At 46.9% G+C, this 21,305-nt stretch overlaps 2 protein-coding genes across 16 annotated transcripts in view; both read right to left on the bottom strand.

The window, feature by feature from the left end:
• Nup210l (nucleoporin 210 like) overlaps positions 1-215 on the bottom strand; it is a 100,700-nt gene extending 100,485 nt beyond the window's left edge. Inside the window, exon 1 of the mRNA XM_041655148.1 lies at positions 25-215. Within this exon, the coding sequence (XP_041511082.1) occupies positions 25-215 (191 nt within the window). The remainder of the gene's footprint in view (positions 1-24) is intronic.
• Positions 216-4,612: 4,397 nt separating this feature from the next.
• Tpm3 (tropomyosin 3) overlaps positions 4,613-21,305 on the bottom strand; it is a 28,399-nt gene continuing 11,706 nt past the window's right edge. For 2 of the 15 annotated variants that reach the window (XM_041655218.1, XM_041655224.1), the window contains 8 exons: positions 19,200-19,333; positions 18,239-18,356; positions 18,073-18,143; positions 17,371-17,446; positions 16,039-16,101; positions 15,851-15,920; positions 14,623-14,701; positions 4,613-5,929 (listed from right to left, as the gene is read on the bottom strand). In XM_041655218.1, the coding sequence (XP_041511152.1) occupies positions 5,926-5,929; positions 14,623-14,701; positions 15,851-15,920; positions 16,039-16,101; positions 17,371-17,446; positions 18,073-18,143; positions 18,239-18,356; positions 19,200-19,333 (615 nt within the window). In that variant the 3' untranslated portion in view covers positions 4,613-5,925. Of the gene's footprint in view, positions 5,930-6,639; positions 7,054-13,230; positions 13,418-14,618; positions 14,702-15,850; positions 15,921-16,038; positions 16,102-16,751; positions 16,828-17,370; positions 17,447-18,072; positions 18,144-18,238; positions 18,357-19,199; positions 19,334-21,305 lie in introns of those variants that run through there. The other 13 variants (XM_041655217.1, XM_041655225.1, XM_041655216.1 and 10 more) reach the window with 9 other exon arrangements.

Genomic DNA, 21,305 nt, shown 5'->3' with positions numbered 1-21,305 from the left:
CCTGCGACCTCTGGCGCCCCTCACCAGGTGTAGCAGCCGCGCTGCGCCTCCAGCAAGAAGGACACCCGGCCTGGCTCCCGGCTGAACGGCAGTAACACTTGCGGCACATTGAGTTTGTTGGCCAAGGTCCCAACTAAAAACAGGAAGAGGTGGTGTGGGGTCAAGCAGAAAAAGTGCCTGAAGCTTTGGGTTGCAGGAACCCTAGAGACAATCATGGCTACCGCCTTGGTCTCAGCTTCCCACTCAACTACTGCCCCCGCCCCTGCAACACCAACCAATCCCCAACCACAACGTCAGTGGATGCTTTCTCACTAGGAATTGTGGGTACTTTTTAAGTGCGTCCAAGCTAACAGGTAAATTTCGGGCACAGGACCAAAGGGTCGCTTTACTAAATATTTGATGTTAAACTTTACTAGCTAAGAACCAGAAAGAAAGGTCCAAAAACCCAGCGGTCTCCCATCTCAGCCCCACACGCGGCTATTGTTTGGTTCAATTTTAATGTTTTCAATAAAAAAGGGCAGAAAGATTGGGGTGAAACTCATGACTCACATGCACAAGGGTCTGGGTTCACACCCTCCAATACTATACACAAGAAACAAGTTATTTAACTTAAAAAAATTGAAGGAATTTCCAGTCAGCATTAGTCTCAGGCTATAAGTGGAAAAAATCCCAGTCTCTAGCATGAACAGCTGGCTTTAGTGAAGGTATGTATGTTATTTTTCCTAGGATTTATGTCCTGCTTCCACACCACGATGCAGGGAATAACTGACGCTGGCCTCAGAAGCAACTGAGAAAGTCATTGTCTCACACAACCTGAATAGAAACCCTGGGCACTCTTGTGTTACTGGGCTGTGGTGGCACATATCCATAATCCCAGGAAGCAGGAGGCTGAGGCAGGAGGATCAAGAAGCTTAGTCTAGGGGACTACAGAGTAAGAGCACTGGCTGCTCTTCCAGAGGAGCCAGGTTTGATTCCCAGCACCCACATGGCAGCTAACAGCTCCCTGAAACTCCAGTTCCAGGAGATCTGACACCTTCACACCAATGCACATAAAAAAAAGTTAAATAAATTATATATATAAAAGCCTAGTCTACAAAATAAACCCTTTCAGAGAAGCTGGAGATATGGTGTGCTTGTCTTGAGTTCCCAGCATCCACATTAAAGTGGAGGCACCCCACGCCTCTCATCCCAGCACACTGGGGAGGCGAAGACAGAAAGGACTTGAGTGCCCAGCAGTCTAGCTGATCTGTGAACAATGGGTTCACCTGAGACTCCACTGCAAAAACAAGTGAATTGTGATTGAGGAAGGCAACTGGTATCGACCCATGGCCTCCGAAATCCCCTCACACAAGAGCAAAAACAAAACAAATGTAAAAAACCCTTGTTTTCTCCAAGTATTCAAAAGAGTAGTCAGGAGTATAAGCAGTATGACATATTAAGGAGTCTAAGTCTATGGAGTTCACATGGTTGTCATGACATAAGTGTAGTTCAGCCTGTTAGATTATGTGGCCTGTCTTCACGTTGTCTCCACTGTACAGGTGACGGTGTTAAGGATTTACATCCAGACATTTGGGTGTGCCTGTGAGTACACGTTGTCACATGGGTCCACAGCATGGGCATAGTGGCCAGAAGCTCATCAGCAGGAGTCAATTCTCCTTTCACTATGTAGACCCTGGGGACCAGCGTCCTTAGGCTCAGTCAGCCACTGAGCCATCTCCCTGGTCCCCTTGGTGTGAAGCTGTTTCACTTTGTAGTCCAGGCTATTCTGGAACTTATTACACGTCCAGCCCCAAACAAAAGAATTTTTTTTTTTTTTTTTTTTTTTTTTTAATATTTATTTATTATGTATACAATATTCTTTCTACGTGTATGCCTGCAGGCCAGAAGAGGGCACCAGATCTCATTACAGGTTGTGAGCCACCATGTGGTTGCTGGGAATTGAACTCAGGACCTTTGGAAGAGCAGGCAATGCTCTTAACCTCTGAGCCATCTCTCCAGCCCCAAACAAAAGAATTTTAAAAGGGGGGGGGGGGCTGGAGAGATGGCTCAGAGGTTAAGAGCATTGCCTGCTCTTCCAAAGGTCCTGAGTTCAATTCCCAGCAACCACATGGTGGCTCACAACCATCTGTAATGGGGTCTGGTGCCCTCTTGTGGCCTGCAGGCATACAGACAGAATATTGTATACATAATAAATAAATATTTTTTAAAAAAAGAATTTTAAAAAGGGTGTGGAGAGATGGCTCAGCAGTTAAAAGCTCTTGCTGCCCTTTCAGAGGACCTGGGTTCAATTCTCAGCACCTACACAGCAGCTCACAAATGTCTGTAACTTGAGTTCCAGGGAATCCAGCACCCTCACAGACAGCGTGCAGTCAAAACACCAATGCACAAAGAAAAAGCTGGGCATTGTAGCTTGTACCTTTAATCCCAGAACTTGGGAGGCAGACACCGGTGGCTCTTTGAGTTCAAGGCCAGCCCAGCCAGGGCTATATTGAGACCATCACACACAAAAGTTAAAAAATGAGTGTGTGAAGCCGGGCGGTGGTGGCGCACGCCTTTAATCCCAGCACTTGGGAGGCAAAGGCAGGCGGATCTCTGTGAGTTTGAGACCAGCCTGGTCTACAAGAGCTAGTTCCAGGACAGGCTCCAAAACCACATAGAAACCCTGCCTTAAAAAAACCAAAAAAAAAAAAAAAATGAGTGTGTGAGCCGGGGGTGGTGGCACACACCTTTAATCCCAGCACTCAGGAAGCAGAGGCAGGTGGATCTCTGTGAGTTCGAAAAACCAAAAAAAATTTTTTAAAAATTGCAAGTATGTAGAAGTCAAACGTCGGGCTGGAGAGGTGGCTCAGAGGTTAGGAACACTGGCTGCTCTTCCAGAGATCCTGAGTTCAATTCCCAGCAGCCACATGGAGGCTCACAACCATCTGTAATGACATCTGGTGCCCTCTTCTGGCGTGTGGGCACACATGGAAGCATAATGTTGTATACATAATAAATAAATATTAAAAAAAAAGTCAAACATCAACCTAGGAGATCTTCCTGAAATGCTACCTTAATTTAAAAAAAAATTTTTTTTTAGACCAGGCTGGTTTCAAACTCACCACCTGCCTCTGCCTCCCGAGTGTTAGAATTAAAGGCGTGCACTACCACCACCTAGCAAAAAAAAATTTTTTTGGTTTTTTTTTTTTGGCACATACTTTTTTTTTGGGGGGGGGGGGCTGGCCTAGTTTTTTATTTATTTATTTATTTTGAGACAGGGTTTCTCTGTAGCTTTGGAGCCTGTCCTGGAAACTAGCTCTTATAGACCAGGCTGGCCTCGAACTCATAAAGGTGTGTGCTTCCACCACTCTTTTTTCTCTGCTCCCTTCTCTCCCTCTCAACCCTCTCCCAAGGTCCCCATGCTCCCAATTTACTCAGGAGATCTTGTCTTTTTCTACTTCCCATGTAGATTAGATCCATGTATGTCTCTCTTAGGGTCCTCATTGTTGTCTAGGTTCTCTGGAGAACACACTTTTAATCCCAGCACTAGGGAAACAGCAAAGGCAAGTGAAACTTTTGTTTTTTCGAAACACGGTTTCTCTGTAGCTTTGGAGACTGTCCTGAAGCTAGCTCTTATAGACCAGACTGGCCTGGAACTCACAAAGATCCGCCTGCCTCTGCCTCCCGAATGCTGAGATTAAAGGCGTGTGCCACTGCCGCCCCGGCTACAGGCAGAACTTTTGAGGCCAGCCCTGTGTACATGGTGAGTTTTAGGATAACCAGGCCTATTTATAGAAGCCCTGTCTCTTCATTTCCCGGTCAGGGAACCAAAAAAAAAAGAATGGAATTTTCCTTTTTCTTTTGGTTTTTGAGACAGGGTTTCTCTGTAGCCCTGGCTATCTTAAAACTCACTCTGTGGACCAGGCTAGCCACAAACTCAAAAATCTGCCTGCCTCTTGAGTGCTGGGATTTAAAGGTATGCACCACCACTGCCAAGCTTATTTTAAGTTTTACAAACGATGTCTGTGTGTGAGCTTTCCGAGTGTAAGTGGAACACACGTGCAGAAGCCCTCGGACACCTGGAACTGGAGTGACAGAGTCAAGTCACCACTGATGCTGGTGACCCCCTCCAGCCGCCCCGCCCCCCCAAGCAGATGCTCCCAATTCCCAGGCCACCTCTACAGCACATTGTGTTTTTGGAGATGAGTCTTTATTTTTTTCAAGACAGGGTTTCTGTGTAGTCCTGGCTGTCCAGTAACTTGTTCTATAGACCAGGCTGGCCTGAAATTCCAGAGTTCCAACCGTCTCTGCCTCTTGAGTATTAGAACTAAAGGCACACAACACCATGTCTGACCATCTAAGACAGGGTCTAAACTGAACTTGAAGCTTATTGATTTGGCCACTGGCTGGCCAGCATGGCCTAGGGATGTTCCTGTCTCTGCCTGGCTGGTGGGCTGGGGCTGTGGATGACGCACCAGAGCTGAAGTCCTCACACCTAGGACTTTTGTCTGTTTCCAGTGTGTGTGCTGTGTTAAATCCTGAGGCTTTCAGGCACGAAGACCCGACTTTTAGCCTGGTCTGTGGAGCCCTGTGGAGGAGAAGGCACACTTGGTTTAACAGAGTCAAGTCGAGCTGAGGGTTGAAGGACTGGTTCTTTATTTCAAAATGTCACGTGTTGATATTCAGTATCAAAACAGTTGCACTATGGGGTTCTCTCTGGACAGGAGTACAAACAAGCCAGTAAGCTGCAGCATGTCCACCTGGAACAGGCCTTGAAGAGACTGCCTGAACACGGTGACTGGGCGGGGACACTCGAAAGATCGGTACACTGCCAGCCCACAGACCGCAAAGGATTCTCATAGCCAATGGGTTGACCAAGATAACTCAAGTCCCCAAAAGCAAAATTTCAAAATAATATAAAATTTAAAAAGTTTTTTACATAAGCTATTCAAGATTCCTCCAGCACTGGCTGATACGAAGCACAATGAGATGGCACTTTAAGAGACAGCAGCTTTGGGAAAGGCAATGAGATGACGTCCACACGGCTAAATCAGTGGCACGAACATAATCTTCCTTTTCTTTCTCCCTCGGGGCAGGTGGACACTAAGGGGCAGCATGATCCGTGTGAGCAGTTACGAAGGGGCGGAGGGGAGACCAGTGGGGCTGGGGCTGGGGCCGCGCAGTAGCATGCTTGCCTGGCATGCACAAGGCCTGGGGGTGAGGCATCGCAGACGCCTCACAGGCTCATTTGGTCACGACTGATGGAAAAAGTAAAACATAAAAAACAAGGTTAAAGTTGTTCAAAGATATCAAAGATGGAACCTTCACAGCCCAGAAGAGTTTTTTGTTTCTGGCTAACTTCCTAGAATTCCCTGTTGTTTGGCTAGGACTTGGTGCAGAGAACTGAGGTGTCCCACAGTGGAGCCTGCTGGGCTCTGCTGGCTGTCCTGTGTTCCTCCTCTATGGAGAGAGCAGTATCCATCAGGCCGGCATGTCACCTTCCAACAGTGACAAGGAACTGGGCTGCTGCTCCAAGCTGTGGAAGCGCTTGGAATGTTACAATGGTCGCTAAGACAAAAGGAATCACAATGTGCAGATCCCAAGAGCACTGAAGACAAATGCATTGTGCTCACACTCCCTTAAATATTGTTCCCAAAGGTGCTCAGCCCCTCCAGCTGGGAACTCTGAGAAGAGGCTGACACAGTTTTATGAAAAAGACATGAAGGGTAGAGGGGTGGCAGGAGGGAAAGCAGCCTTCAGTTAAAAAGATCAGCCCTCGGTTTCAAGGTCAGCTTCAGGCAGGCCGGCCTCAGGCGGAGTCAGGGTCAGAGGGAGGAGTGGTGGCAGGGTGGGGACTAGGGGGTGCTCTACATCTCGTTCAGGTCCAGCAGGGTCTGGTCCAGCATCCTTTGTGTACAGAGGTGTTCCTCTTTGGTGCACTTCAGCTTATCTAGTGGGAACAGAGAGGAATTACACAAAGTCAGTTTCGAGCTCTCCCTATTCTGAGACTTGCGCCAGTCACACAGAAGCTATAGAAGGCAGCCAGGGCATCGCTGGGTTCTGTGGGGACTTTAGCATATCTACTGAAGCAGAGGCATTTCTCTGCTGCCTGAGGGAGGGAACTGGGGCTTGTCGGCCATTCCCTCTCCCTCCCACAGGTCTCCACAGAATCAGGCAAAAGCACCAGGCACCCACTCTGCCCACAGGTCAGTATCTCCTTGAAATGTCACACTAGAGGGTGACTGCTGCGGATGAGGACAAACACCAATACCTCAGTAAAGAGCACAGGAAGACCCCCCCCCCCCGCCTGCGGTAGGTACTTTCTCCACAGAGCAGGGAGACAGGGGTCCTCAGGTTTAAGTCAAGAATACTACCCAGACCCATTCTTGCGAGCAAAGCCCCAATGCGATTTCAGCAGAGGCACCAATAGAGTAAGCCCCAGACAGGGATACACAACTAAACCCAAAAGCAGCAAGAAGGAAACTATCAGGAAGAAAGCCAGTGGTAGGACACCAAGCAGTTAACCTGCGGGTAACTATGGCGCTTCACGGAAGGGAGGAAAACTCGCAGATCAGTGATGTTCATGCTACGCACCCTTTCTTCCCACCCGTTTCCACCCAGTCAGAAGAGCCCATCTCTGGGCCTGAAGATGAAGCAGCTACAACATCTTGTCAAGTCAGTCTTTTTATTGTTAGAAAATATCCATGCAAAAGTGCCAACCCTAAAGCGGGTGCACAGGGAAGAAAGCTGCAGCTAAGGCTTCCCAAGTCCCCCACTAAATTTTCAGGCCCCTTCCTTCATCATCTACAATTTCTCCTAAAATAGAGAATTGCGGCTTCATGGGGGGCTGTCAGGAAATTTATAGTATTCTAACTGCCCTCAATAAAAACTAACTTGCTCAGGGCAAAACAATAACTTTTTAAAAAGACAATCAGCTTTTTGCTGGGGTCCAGGTCAGTGGTGTGGGTTTACTGGGCACAGGGAGCCCTGCCCATCAGTCACACAGATCATGCAGCGTTAGCTTCAGTTCATTAGAAAGCAGGCGGTTTCGCTCAAGTTGGCTGTAGAGACGCTCTGCAGCAGCAACAGAGAAGAGGGAAGAGGAAAGGAGGAACAGGAGGAGAGAGAGAAAAGGGGAGGTTAGTACAAGGCACCGAGGCAAGTGTGTCTTTCAGCTAGATGGTCTATGTAACATGCACCGTGTGGCAGGAGGGCATGGGGACTCGGCAGGAAGAGTCAGGCAGTTGGTGGAAAGACCAGCTGTAGGGCCATTCTGAATGTTAAAACAATCCCTTCCCATGATTTGTCCCCTGGGCTAAGACAGTCACAAGGCAGATACAGTGAGCTTACAAAGAGCCATTCAGCCACGAGGGGTTGGAAAAAACCAATGGCAATACCTCAACTTTCCCAGGTCAGAGGGTTCAATACAACACCATGCTTAGCTATCTCACCCAGTCAATCCTTCATTCTCAAATGCTTCTTACTGTCGTGTTATTTACCAGACACATCCTCAAGTTGTCCCCAACTCACGTTCAGGTCTCCCTTTTATATAAGAAATTTGGCCTATAGGGTCAGCAGGATATGCAGCAGTCAAAAGGACATCAGCCAATTATAACTACTGTAGAGGCTGGAGAGATAGCTCAGGTTTAGAGCACTGGCTGCTCTTCCAAAGGACCTGGGTTCCTTTGGAACCCAGCACCCACATAGCAGCTCACAACAACCTGGAACTCTAGTTCCAGGGAATCCAATGCCCTTATCCGGCCTCTGCAGGCACCAGGCATGCATGTGGCGCACACACATACAGGCAGGCAAAACACCCACACAAGGCAGTAAGTTACCATTAATCTAAAGAATAATTACACTGTCTCCTTGGTCAGGGTGGTCATGATTCTAATTCAGGCCAGTGAAAAGAGGGGGAAGCCTAGGCTAGGGAGAAAATTTTAGCTTTCCATCTTGCTTTGAATATGAATGTGAAGTCCAGCGCTATGTATTTCAATCTTAAGAAAACAAAGAAACTCTAGTTTTCATAGGCTACAGCTACTCATCAGTGGCTAGACTCCTTAGCTGCTGTGTTTTCATCTCAAAGTGAAAACAGTACTCAGGTGAACACTTAACCAGTGCTCAGACCCCCTGCCTTCCTCAGAGTACATCTTAAGGAAGAAATGAAGATTTTCATCCCCACTCCACCCCCCTAAGGAGGTAAGATTTTGCTCACTGGTTTGTCTCAAACTTGATCTTGCAGCTGTGGCCTCCCAAATGACTGGGATTAAAGGTGTGCGCACCCCCGCCCCAAGCTATAGATGCATCTTAAACACAGGTAACAAAAGTTTGGCAATACGAAAGCTAAATTATTCTTGGGCCACCCTTCTATCAGTCTCTGAAGTTCAGGTTATTTTATTTATTTATATTTTTTTCTGAGACAGAGTCTCACTATGCAGCCCTGGCTGTCCTGGAACTCACCATGTAGACCAGGCTGGCCTCAAACTCAGATCTGCCTGCCTCTGCCTCCTGAGTGCTGGGATTAAAGGTGTGTGCCACCACGCCTGGCTCAGAAGTTCCAAATTTTAAGTTCAACTTCCTGTTTTGATGTGAGACAAGGTCTTAGTTTAGAAAGAGGCCTTGCTCTCTTGCTGGGCTGACTGTGTGGACGAAGTGCTCAGCCAAAGCAGAGGGTTTGCTGCACTGTTCCTCCTCCCTCCCAGGAAGCGTGGGAATGTGTACAGGTATGTTTCAATGGCTCTGTTTTGCTGAGAGACTGTATTTCAGACTGGCTTCAGACTTGTGTGCTCCTCCTCCCTCTGCCTTCCAATTACTTTTAATTAATTTGAATTTTAAAAAATACATGTATATCTTTAATTATAGATGTGTGCCTCTATGCCTGGCTACGCAGAGTTTTTGACTGATAGTGACAGAAGGTCAGAGGGCAGCAATATGCTAACATGCAGAATCTTCCTGTGTACAGTTACCCGTACGTGACAGAACAGGAGTGGTCAGTAGGCTCCACGAGGCTTGGTGTTGGTGTCTGATTCAGGAGACACGCCTGAGAAGTAGCAAGCCCTCCAACCCAAAAGCTCTCACCTCTCAAGCTGGTTTACTACGGATATTTCCCACCCTAGATTGAGTCCCACGCCTGGCTTGGGAAAGAAGGGCAGTGCCTACCAGTCGTCCTCTGACCTCCGTATCTGCATATGCCCGCAGCACCCACTCATAGTGCATGTGATTTATCCCAGGGAGCTGCAGTGTGGCTATTCCTGAGGAGGAATGACATCCACCGCTAGGTGACAGGGGCCTGAGCACGTTTGTTCCTTACTCAACAGTGGCAACAAGGGAGGAGTAAACCAACTGCCCACTGCCTAAGGGGCCAAGTCCTTTCTTCCTTGGCCCCAGCAAGAACCAGGATGAGAGTTGTGACACGAGACTTTGAAAGAAAGGAAACACCCTAGCACGGCCCGGCAGTGGCTCAGACTTCATTAAGATAGCCTCACTTTTCTTGTACAAAGAACCCACCAATGGGGTGAAGCAGGAGCCGGCAGGAAGCAGAGAACAGTTCCCTCTTTCTCAGTCCCCTGCTGTCCCTAGCTCACTCTTCTGCTCTTTAAATGGTGCTTGGGGTTGATTCTAGGATCCTGCAGGTACACTAGGCAAACAATATACTATTTAGTGGTACACTAAATAAGCCCCAGCCTGCTTTTAACTTATTCTGAAACAAGGTCTCACTACATTCCCAGCCTGGTCTGATACTTCTATCAGATACTAAATGTCTGTAACCACTGAGCAATAGTTATCCCGTCACTGCAATGACTTAAATGGAAATGAATTTTATTCAGTTACAAATACTAAAACTGGACTCCTAGCCTTTCCACAAGACATGTTTAAGAGTCAAAGAAGCAAGTGACTATCGCACTGTACATCAGTGCCCAAATTCTAAACATTCTCTCCTGTCTCTTGAATAAGTTATCTCCTTGCCCTTGACCAGAACCAAAAGACCCTCAAATTCCTAAAGCAGCAGGGTTACCATCCTTCTAGGTTTGTCTGCTGAAGGTCAAAAGCCACCAGCCCTGAGCCACCTTCCTTCCTCCTACAGTACAAACAAGTTCACTTGGCTTCCTGCCAGCTAAGCTTCCCCACACCCCCCTGTGGGGGTTTCTGGCAGTCCCCGGAACTCGCTCTACAGACTGGTGGGGTTTCTGGCAGTCCCCGGAACTCGCTCTACAGACTGGTGGGGTTTCTGGCAGTCCTGGAACTCGCTCTACAAACTGGCCAAGCCTCTCTTTAATTATTCCTTTCCACATCTGCAGTTGTTGATTCTGTTGTTCTGTTTGTTTGTTTTTTTTTGTACGAGACAGGGTCTCTCTATGGAGCCTCAAACTCACGGAGATCCTCCTGCCTTTGCCTGAGTGCGGGGATTTAAAAGGTGTGCGCTATGACTGGCACCCGTACATGTTTATGGTTGTGAGGTGTATTACTTAAGCTGTAATCCCTCTGGATTCCAAAATCTCTCCTATCCTTTCCTTCCAGCTTCCGGGATTTTGTTTGCACCTGCGCACATTTCCGGGTCACCCCTGAACCAGGATGTCACCTCCTGTGCCTTCAACACCATCAGTTTTTTGGTACCAAACTCAGTAACTGAACTTTACTTCCACACACTCAGCTGTCAGGCCCTGAAGTGTCCATCTCACCAGCAGGGCTGCACATGACTGGAACCCAGCATCCGAGGACTGTTGAGATGCTAGCAGATGAATAAGAAGGCAGCTTCAGTGTCACCTTCCTCCCATTACCACTGGAGCACAAGTCCCAGTCACCCCAGTCACTGCAGCCTTACCTAGTACTTCCTAAAGCACGGCATATCCACGGCTAATGGTGTGTGCACTCATAGCATGCCTGCGTGGACTTTAAAGAACACATGCTCCAAGAGTGATTTTGAAGAGAACACGGGTAACAGGCCAACGTGACAGTGACCACAGAAACTGGTATGCAAATGTCTGCAACTTGGGGCCGGCACATTCTGCTAATGTGTTCTCACTCCAATATACCCATACATATATATAAACACAAATAGAGGGGGCTGGAGAGGTGGCTCAGAGGTTAAGAGCACTGACTGCTCTTCCAGAGGTCCTGAGTTCAATTCCCAGCAACCACATGGTGGCTCACAACCATCTGTAATGATATCTGGTGGCCTCTTCTGGCCTGAAAGTATACTGTATATGTAATAAATAATAAATATATATAAAAAAATAAATAAATAAACACAAATAGACTAATTTTTAATTGGAAAAGTTAGTTTTTGTTTTTAAAGACAGAGTCTCACCAGAGATCCAGTGCTGGGATTAAAGGTACAGAACACCATACCCCGCCTTGTGGATTTTGATTCAGGGTCTTGTTACATAGTTTGACGCAGCCTTGAAGCTTCCTTTATTTATTTATCTGTGTGTGCCTGCGGGTACGTCTGTGTTACTGCCACACGGGTGCTGGGGAGTGAACCCAGTTCTCTGGAAGAGCAGTCAGTACTCTTACACACTGAGCCATCTCTCCAGCCCATTTTAATAGATTTGGTCTTTTTTTTTGTTTGTTTTTTCAGAGATAGGATTTCTCTGTGTAATACTGGCTGTCCAGAAACTCATTCAGGCTGGCCTTGAACTCACAGAGATCTGCATCCCTCTGGTGTGTTGGGATTACAGGCTTGCCTAGATTCAATCTTCTCCTAGCTTTCAGATGAACTCTTCTTAGGAGGGAGGTGCACACGTATTCACACACCACGGTGGCATTTCCATCTCCTGTCCAACCACAAAGCTTCCCAGCAGCACTTTTAGCAAATCTGCCTCCCAAATCTCTCTTCGCAGCTGCTGTGTCTTTCCCTAGCTCTGTGTGTGTGTTGAAGCTTGTTTCTGCTCATTATAAATCAGTCTTGAGGCTGGTGATGTAGTTCAGAGGTAAAGGCTGTGTTCAGAATTCTTTATCACCAGACAACATGAACAAATCTCATCTAAATCTGGCACAGTGGTGGTGCAGGTCTTGGAAGGGCAGAGGCAGGACCGCCAGGAGCCCAAGAGCAGCTTGGGCACATACTGTTCTAGGACAGCCTGGGCTAGTGCAAAACTATCTCAAAAATTCCAGTTTGGGAGCAATCATGGAATCAGTCAGTGCCCCTCCCATTTAGCTCCCAAACTCTCCTATCTGCAGCTGGACTTTGGGCTTGTCCTCTCCCCTAGAGCGTGCAGGCAGTTCCCCATCCGGAGGTATTCACCACCAGAACAGGGCAGCCAGACAACGTCAGTGCCTGCTAGACTAAGCCAACCTGTACCTCACTCTCCAAGGCCATGTGGCAGGAAGACAGTACAGGTAATGGGGTGTGCTTTGCTAGAGACTTAGACTAGGGAACACTTCTCCACCTGGCACTATCTTTCCTTTCTCTTCCTTCCCTCCCCTTTCTTTGTAGTACTAGGGTTCAAGCTCAGCTTCGTGCACACCGAGTGAGTGTTCTCCCGCTGTGCTTCATCAATCGCACTGGATACTAAGAAGAAAAATAAGTTTCTAATCCTACTTTGATAAGAAACTGAAATACTATGCAACATTTATCTATAATGTCAAATGTATCTGCTGTATAGAACGAACTCTGAAGTGCTGACATTCAATTCTACAACAAATACCCAGAATTTCTCTAGTAGAAATTTAATAGTAAGTCATTATCCCCACATGTACGTGACTGCCTTCATTTTTCTAATCGTCTATGTGTGTCCTGGTGATCTCCCATTAGAAGACAAAGCTGAACAAATGGTAGCAGCTCAAATAAGTAAGAGAGGCTTAAAGACGAAAGGTATACTGAGAATTCAACCCGGCATGTTACATGTTTAAATGTAAGAATGGATCACACAGAACACACATGTGCTCTGAGGATGTAATGTCTGAATCTTTAGCAAAAGGGTGGCATATTAGGAAATAATTCATTGGTCTGCCGACCGTACTACATGGGAAAAGGGCCTAAAGAGGTGAAAATGCTCCAGATTGACTGTTTAAGAACTCGGAAGTCAAAGGCGTGAGATGGCCATAAGGAGTAACATTAGACTTCCTGCCACGAGGAGCCTTTACCAGTTCACCACTGACAAGACTCCAGTCAGCAAGTTTAAGTGTCAGGAAGAAACACACGCACAAATGTAGCTTTGATTATACATCATCAGAATGCCCTTCCACCATACCCGCAGGGCTCCTGAACAGCTCTGGCAATAACAAGTGCAGGAGGGCATGAGGCTTCTGGCAGCTCATTTTAATTTGGGATGGGGGTGAAAGCAAATATGTAAATTGCTTTGTCCCCCCCACCCCCAGCCCTAAGGCTTTGGGAACCAGCCAGGCTGACCCAAATGGAATCCAGAGCAAGTGGGGTGTTGGGTTCCCCAAGGAAAGGGAGTAGATCCAGAGCAGAGCAGAAACGGTGACAGTTTATCTGCGTGAAAAAGGACACTCCGGGTGAGAAGGGCTCAGCTCAGGAGAAAGAAAAGGTAAAGAGCAGTGGAGAGCCAGACGCTTTAGGCTGCAATACTCAGCTACTTCTGGGTTAGTGGGCAGAAGAGGCAGATTAGCATTAGGGATCAGATAAAGTCCCCCAAAACTTTTGGTGCTGTTCACTGGTTGGCTTGCTTAGGGACTCAGCTCAATTCTTTTTTTTTTTTTTTTTTTTTTTTTTTTTGGTTTTTCGAGACAGGGTTTCTCTGTGGCTTTGGAGCCTGTCCTGGAACTAGCTCTGTAGACCAGGCTGGTCTCGAACTCACAGAGATCCGCCTACCTCTGCCTCCCGAGTGCTGGGATTAAAGGCGTGCGCCACCATCGCCCGGCTCAGCTCAATTCTTAAACTGGCTGCTTCTCATCCTGGTCACATTAGCGTTCATTTCAGGGTAGAAATCAGGGTTCGTGTGTATGTGTTCTTGTTTGTTTTTTAAGATAGGGTCTCTATGTAACCCTGGCTGTTTTGGAACTTACTTTATAGACCAGGTTGTCCTAGAACTCAGAAATTTGCCTATGCCAGGATTAAAAGTTCACGCCACCACATCCATTCAGTATATTAGGTGGCCTTGAACCTGCATCAATCCTTCTGCCTTAGCATCTTGATCGCAAAGGTTACAGTTGTGTGCCACCACACCTAGCACTGAGAAAAAAAGTGAAAATGCAGTGCAAAGGAGAGCTGGGCACAATGGCACATGGCTGTGATCTTAGTGGTAAGGAGAGCTGGGCACAATGGCACATGGCTGTGATCTTAGCGGTAAGGGGAGCTGGGCACAATGGCACATGGCTGTGATCTTAGCGGTAAGGGGAGCTGGGCACAATGGCACATGGCTGTGATCTTAGCGGTAAGGGGAGCTGGGCACAATGGCACATGGCTGTGATCTTAGCGGTAAGGGTAAGTCAGAAGAATTGAGTTTGAGGTTAAGGTGGTTTTCAGAATTAGACCCTGTTAGAACTAGACGGACGAATGAGAGAACACAAATCATATCCAAGATTAGATGCCTCCCCAGGTTCTGCCAAACAAGTAAGCAGCACCAATGTTTTTAAGTGGGCGGAGGTTGCGATTCAAGGGCAAACCCAAGCACACTCTGCGCAGCAGCCTGCACCCTCACCCAGGAAGCCAACCCCACACTGCTGCCTGATAGTTACATAGAGGTCATGTCATTGAGGGCGTGGTCCAGCTCGTCGCTAATGGCCTTGTACTTCAGTTTCTGGGCATAGAGCTCGTCTGGATAGGCACAGGAACCACGGGGATGATGGAGGGGACAAAGTGAAAGGTATCAGAAGCAGATGAAGAAAGGAATCATTAGAAAATAGGAAAAAATGTGACAGTGGGTCTAAAACCAGGGAGGAAAAAGACAAAACTATTCTGTCAGCTGTGACTGGCCATTTTCAGTTGTGTGGGAATTCATTCAGCCAATAGCCTTTTAGATACCAGCCCATTAGAGCGTGGCCTAAGGTACTATAATATAAGCACATCCCTTATGCCATTTGGCTTGGTTGGTGGTCCGAGTTTGATGGTTCGGCTGGTGCCGAACAGAGCAGAGGAATGCAGCGGCCTTCTTATTGTGAGTGTTCCCCAATAAACATGTTATCCTTAATTACAGGCTCTCATGAACTTCCTTTAATTACATGACATTCAGTCTACTTTTCCTCAACAGCCAACAGTTCTTCCTGCCGTCTCCAAGAACGGAGAGCCCGAGCGCAAGCCAGATACTACAGGCTCCCAGAGACTGCTCCCACCCAGTTCCGAACCAGCGATAACACTGAAGGAAGACAGACAAGGGAGCAGGCATGTGCACGGGGCCACTTCTCTGTTTACTCAATGTGATTCATGGGCCCTTTGCTCCGCAGGCCGCCTCCTCGAGCCCTTCCAGAAAACAGCCAGTTACTCAGAGCATATCCAGGGAGTTCTCAAGGGAAAAGACCTGTTCCCCTCGGTTTGGACAAGCTGCCGAACGTCAACAAGAAGCTTTGAGATTAGTCCTGGATAAGTGTCCTGCAACTTGAGTGATAAAAAGAGCTCCCAAAAGTGGCCACAGGGCCACTACATACAGGACTTCACTATCTCCTGAAAAATTCATGGCTTCCATTTCAACTAAGACTCAAGATTTAAGACTACTAAACTAGAGATAAAGATAGTCCTTCAATCTTTTCAAAGGAGAGACAGCAGATTCCAGAAATAGGTAAAGTCTTATTAAAGGAAAAGATTAAAAATCCAACTCTCAAGTTTGACCACTTTGCCTAGCTGCTATGACATAGGACAGGACACATCATAGCTTCCAAGTCACTACCAATTCCCTCAGACGAATGGAGAGAAGTCTCAAGATTAATGGGCTAGACCTTCCTCTTCCTCCTTCCCTCCCACGCTCCATACCTTCCAAGTCATCAATGGTCTTTTCCAGTTTGGCTACCGATCTTTCAGCAAACTCGGCACGGGTCTCTGCCTGAGGAAACAGAAGATCAGTCAGAAGGGAAGATGGTCACACCCGCAGGCCACCGAGAGCCAAGCCAGCAAGGCTACTTATTAATGTAAGGTAATGCCTTCTCCCTTCCTCAGCTCACCTCCTTGAGTTTGTCAGTAAGAATCTTTATCTCCTCTTCATACTTGTCTTCTTTCTGAGAGTACTGTGAAGAGAAGTAGATACAAATGTCAGAGCAGAAAGGGTCTCACAGACAGCAGCCATGTTAATCTTGCATCAGTCACAGACATTCTCCTAGCCTTGATTGATGTACAAAAGCTCCAGGACCAGTGTTTAACAATGGGTCTCAAGACCCAGCCACTTCCACACATAAAACATGCAGAGTGAACTCTGCCAGGATCGTTTTTTGTTGACAGACCTAACTTTGATCTTATTTCTATCATTCCAAAGTGTTTGCCTTTGTCCAACTTAACCAGCAGGACTCCACGGCTGAAACATTCCCCCAGGATGCTACACGGCAGCCATCTGTCCTGACTGCTGCTAGGTAGGTCTCGAGAGCTGGTGCTCTGCTGACCTCACCTCATTCTTCAAGTAAACACAGCCCCTTTAACTGCCTTTTAGCACAGCACTATTGGTTGGAGGAGCACATGACTCCAGGCCCACACCAGACCACAAAGTTATTTGAACCTAAGCAATGAAGGTAGATGGGAATTAGCATTAAACCTACAATCTGGATGGACAGAGGTAGGGAGAAACACGTCACAGGTTTATAAGGAATGGGTGTGTCTACTCTTTCACTAAGGGCAGGGCTGGGCCCAGGCCCCAAGCCTGTCATCTTCACAAACCTGCCCCTACCTTCTCCGCCTGAGCCTCAAGAGACTTGAGGTTGTTGGTGACATTCTTCAGCTCCTCCTCCAGCTCAGAACACTTACTGTGAATATTTTAAATACCGCAGGAGAGGAAAGGGGAAGAGGAAGAAATAAAAAAAGGAGAGAGACACACAGATGTGAATTGAACCTATGTGTAGAGAGTTGGACTGCATATCAAGGAAGAAAGTTTCTGGGGAACCTGAGCAAGCATCAGCCCACCTCCCTCTACCATGGAACATGTACAGCAGGAGCTGGCCCTTCTGTGCTCACAAGGTGTGGCTTTAAGAAAGAAACAACACTTGAGAGAAATCACTCACTACCAGAACAAGTTACATCTGCTCCTTGGGTGTGAAGGTAGGGACAGATGCCCAACCCAAACAACCCCCCAAGTCACCCAAGGGAGGCAGAGACCCTTGGGGGAGGCAGTGAAGCAACTAGGAAAGAAGAGGTAAGAGATGCAAGTAAGTGGGAAGGAATGGAGCATTCCATGAAGATGAGAAAGCACTCAACAAATCAGCTGGCGGAGGGGAGGCAGCTGCAAAACAAAACCAAACTCAAAACCGATACACACGCACGGAACCTCTCCGTGGGCTTATGGTTAGTACCTTTTCCTCAGCAGCACTCAGACACTTCAGGTTCTGGTCCATCAGTCTGATCTGCTCATCCATCTCTCGGCAACGGCTGTTAGTGACAGTCACGGGAATGGCACAAGCCAGGTTGTGGGGAAAAGGTTAAAAAAGGAACAGCAAGAAAACAAGCCGCAAAATGGGGTGTGGGAGTGGGTAAAAATAAACAAACAAATGGGAGGAAAACACCACCATGGTCATGATATGTCATGTCTGAAGAGGAGCAGCAAGGCAAGCACAAACATATACTCATCCATGCTGACTTTGTTACACAAGGCCAAGCTGGTACCAATGGGCAGAAGGTGATTTCTCTAAAGCCTTTGCTCTCAAGTTCCCAGGCAGATTGGCAAAGTGATAAAAACAGAGACCAGGTCTGAAGTCAGTACAGGCCAAGGGAGAAGAGATTGCAGGTGGAAGGACCCAACAGGATCTTCCTATTAGCTGTATGCCATATTATTCTCAAGCTCCCCTCAATGTGAGAATCTTCCCAAGAATAAGCAAGCCTTGTTACCAGTTACTAGTCAAGAGGAGAGAAAGCCCAAAGCCACTCTTAGAGGCTGAAGCACGAGCTGTGCCCCACCCCACCAGGCCTGTCTAACAAGGTCGAAGAATGCTAGTTTACTCAAATTAGTGCCCAAGCAGGGAGAACGGTCTGACAAGATCTGGAGACAAAATACTCACGACTCTGCCAGCTCGGCCCGTTCCTCTGTGCGTTCCAAGTCTCCTTCAATAATCACCAACTTACGAGCCACCTGTAAGAAGAGGCTGGTACAGCTCAAGCGAGCAAGGGCAATACCCTTTCCCGACTGTCTTTGCAGAGGCTGCAAGTCACTGCAGAGCGCCTCACCTCTTCATACTTCCTGTCTGCCTCTTCGGCAATGTGCTTTGCTTCCTTTAGCTGGATCTCCTGAAGTTCCATCTTCTCTTCATCTTTTAGAGCTCGGTTTTCAATCACTTTCATACCTCTGCCAGAAACAGGACGAGCACAGCAATGACACCGAGGTGTGTGTCCAGCTCCGTGCCAACGACTCAAACATCACACCCTTTTAAAGTCCATTTCTGTTTGCCACCCAAATGGAAATTTAATAGCACTTGAGTGCCTGTACCATTTAATTAAATTTTTTTTTCTTTTCAGGTTTTTTCTGTGTAGTCCTGGCTGCCCTTAAATTCAGAGATCCAACTGCCTCTGCCCTCAGTGCCGAGATTAAAGGCATTTGCCACCACTGCCTGGTTAATATTTTTTCTTATAAAACAAACAAACAAACAAAAAACAAAAACAACCCCAAAAGATAATGCAAAGGACTTCACAATAAAGCAGATGCCTAGCAAATACAAGGTCCAGTTCAACTCCTACATGAAGCAGATACTAGTAACACACAAATCACTACCATTTAAAAGTAGACCTTGGGACTGGGAATACAACTCAGTGCTAGAGGACATGCTTAGCATGTAAGGGAGATGCTGGGTTCAAGCTGCAAAAACAAAAACGAGTTTAGAACAGGATGTGGTAGCACAGTAGCACAGGCCTGTCATACCAGCACTTGGAAAGTGGAAGTGGGAGGATCAAGAGTCTAAAGCCAGTCTGAGCTACAAGAGACCATGCATGTCTCAAAAAAAAAAAAAAAAAAAAAAAAACCAAACAAAACAAAAAAACAGATATAGAGTGAACAGGTCTAAGAGAGAGCCACAATCAACTACTCTGTCTGCAGAGCTGGGAATGGAGCCTAGGACATCTCGGGCCAGTAGCTGATGCTCCACCCCTCAGCTACCCGCTGGCAGATGCTTATGGAATCCACACCCCCATATACCTCTCGCTCTCATCAGCAGCCTTTTCTGCTTCCTCTAGCTTCTGCAGAGCAGTGGCAAGGCGCTCCTGAGCACGGTCCAGCTCCTCTTCAACCAGCTGGATCCTACGGTTTAAGGAGGCCACCTCGGCTTCAGCCTTAAGTCAGTGGGGAAAGGAAAGAGATTGGGTGAAAAGAACCAACACAACAGAAGCGGGAATTCACTATTACAGAGAAGCCAGAGTCAATTAATTAAGGTCCTGTCTTGGCTCAAATGCCTAACAGATCTAACACACAGGAGTATAAACCAATTTCTTCCTTTCCATCTAAGAACTCCCATTTGTACTACATGAAATGTTTGTGTGAACCAATCTCATGTGTCCAAAGCTGGCCTCTGCTGGGATTAGTCATGTACTGCGAGGTCCAGTTATGCTATGCTAGCAAAGAAAGCCAGGACTCATGTATGTTAGCAGGTACTTTAACAACCCTGAAGAGTGTTTTAAAGTTCAGTTCCTTGTACAGACAGTATTATCCTCTCTCTTCTGGACTCAATTCAAATTCCAGAACCTATAAAAGTCAACAAAGCCAGGTATAATGATACACACCTTCAATTCCAGCACGCAGGAGGCAGAGGTAGTCTGTGAGTCTGAGGCCAGCCTGATCTACGTGCTGAGATCCTGTCTCAAAAAAGCCGCCAAAGAAGACAGTCTTCTTCTGCCTCATGCTCAACAAATTGATACCTGACTCTAGATTTCAACTCCAGATTCTCTTGCTCTCTCTCACACACAATTTTTTTGTTTGTTTTTGTTTTCCCCAAGACAGGGTTTTTCTGTGTAGTTTTGGAGTCTGACCTGGAACTTGCTTTGTAGACCAGACTGACCTCGAACTCACAGACATCCGCCTGCCTCTGCCTCCAGTGCTGGGATTAAAGGTATGTGCCACCACCGCCTGGCTAGTATTTATATCATTTTATAATATTTCTCTATAGGGACTGGAGAGACGGCTCAGAGGTTAAGAGCATTGCCTGCTCTTCCAAAGGTCCTGAGTTCAATTCCCAGCAACCACATGGCGGCTCACAACCATCTGTAATGGGGTCTGGTGCCCTCTTCTGGCCTGCACACGTACACACAGACAGAATATTGTATACATAATAAATATTTAAAAAAATATTTCTCTATAAATTAATTTAGGGCTGGAGAGATGGCTCAGTGGTTAAGAGCACTGACTGCTCTTCCAGAGGTCCTGAGTTCAATTCCCAGAAACCACATGGTGGCTCACAACCATCTAGAATGAGACCTGGCGCCCCCTTCTGGCATGCGGGCACACATGGAAGGAATGCTGTATACGTAATAAATAAATAAATCTTCAAAAATTAATTAATTAATTAATTAAGTTTGTAGCTTCTGATCACCTCACCCTAACACATCAGGAGGATGACCAACTAATGCCTTCTGGAACAGCTGTCCTGATAGGAAAGCAAAAGAATGCAAGATTGGGGTATCTGAAACTTGAAGACCAATCAGTAGAGAGAAGCAGTTTCCATAAGTTGTCTTCTGACCTCCACACACCCGCTGTTGCCTGTACACCCATTTTAAAAAACAAACTGGGACATCTTTCCCCCACCCCAGCCCTTCAATGTTCCCTAATTCCCTTAAGAAAAATAGTACACTTTGATAACATTATAAAAACAACAAACAAGAAACCGAGCTTCGGCCTTCTGCCTCTCCTCAGGCAGTCTGAACCGCTGTTCTCTTACTCTAACAACCTCCTAAACTTCACTGGACTTCCGTGAATTCACAACAGCAATTTCCCGGCTTCCACACAGTAACGTAGAAGCTCAAGTCCAAGTAAGCCATGAACAGGCTATAAATGAGAAACAAACAAAAATATGTAGGTTATATAGAAAGCATCTTCATAGGTGTGACAGTGCATGGCCGTATTGCGAACCCTCTGGAGACCAAGAGGCAGACTGAGTTCAAGGCTAACTTTTGGGCTACCCAGGGAGGCTGTGTTTCAATAAGCAAACCAACTGTAAGGTCTTTGCTGCACATGATGATGTTCAGATGCTTATATCCTGGTGAATTCTAGCTCTCTTCTCCAGCTCAGACTGTGCCTGAATCCTATTACCCT

Source organism: Microtus oregoni, unplaced genomic scaffold, assembly GCF_018167655.1.
Source record: "Microtus oregoni isolate MIOR12 unplaced genomic scaffold, Mior012 000007F_ref0000211, whole genome shotgun sequence".
NCBI lineage: Eukaryota > Metazoa > Chordata > Mammalia > Rodentia > Cricetidae > Microtus > Microtus oregoni.
The sequence above is the reverse complement of the archived record's forward strand: the minus strand, read 5'-3'. Positions and strand labels throughout refer to the sequence as shown.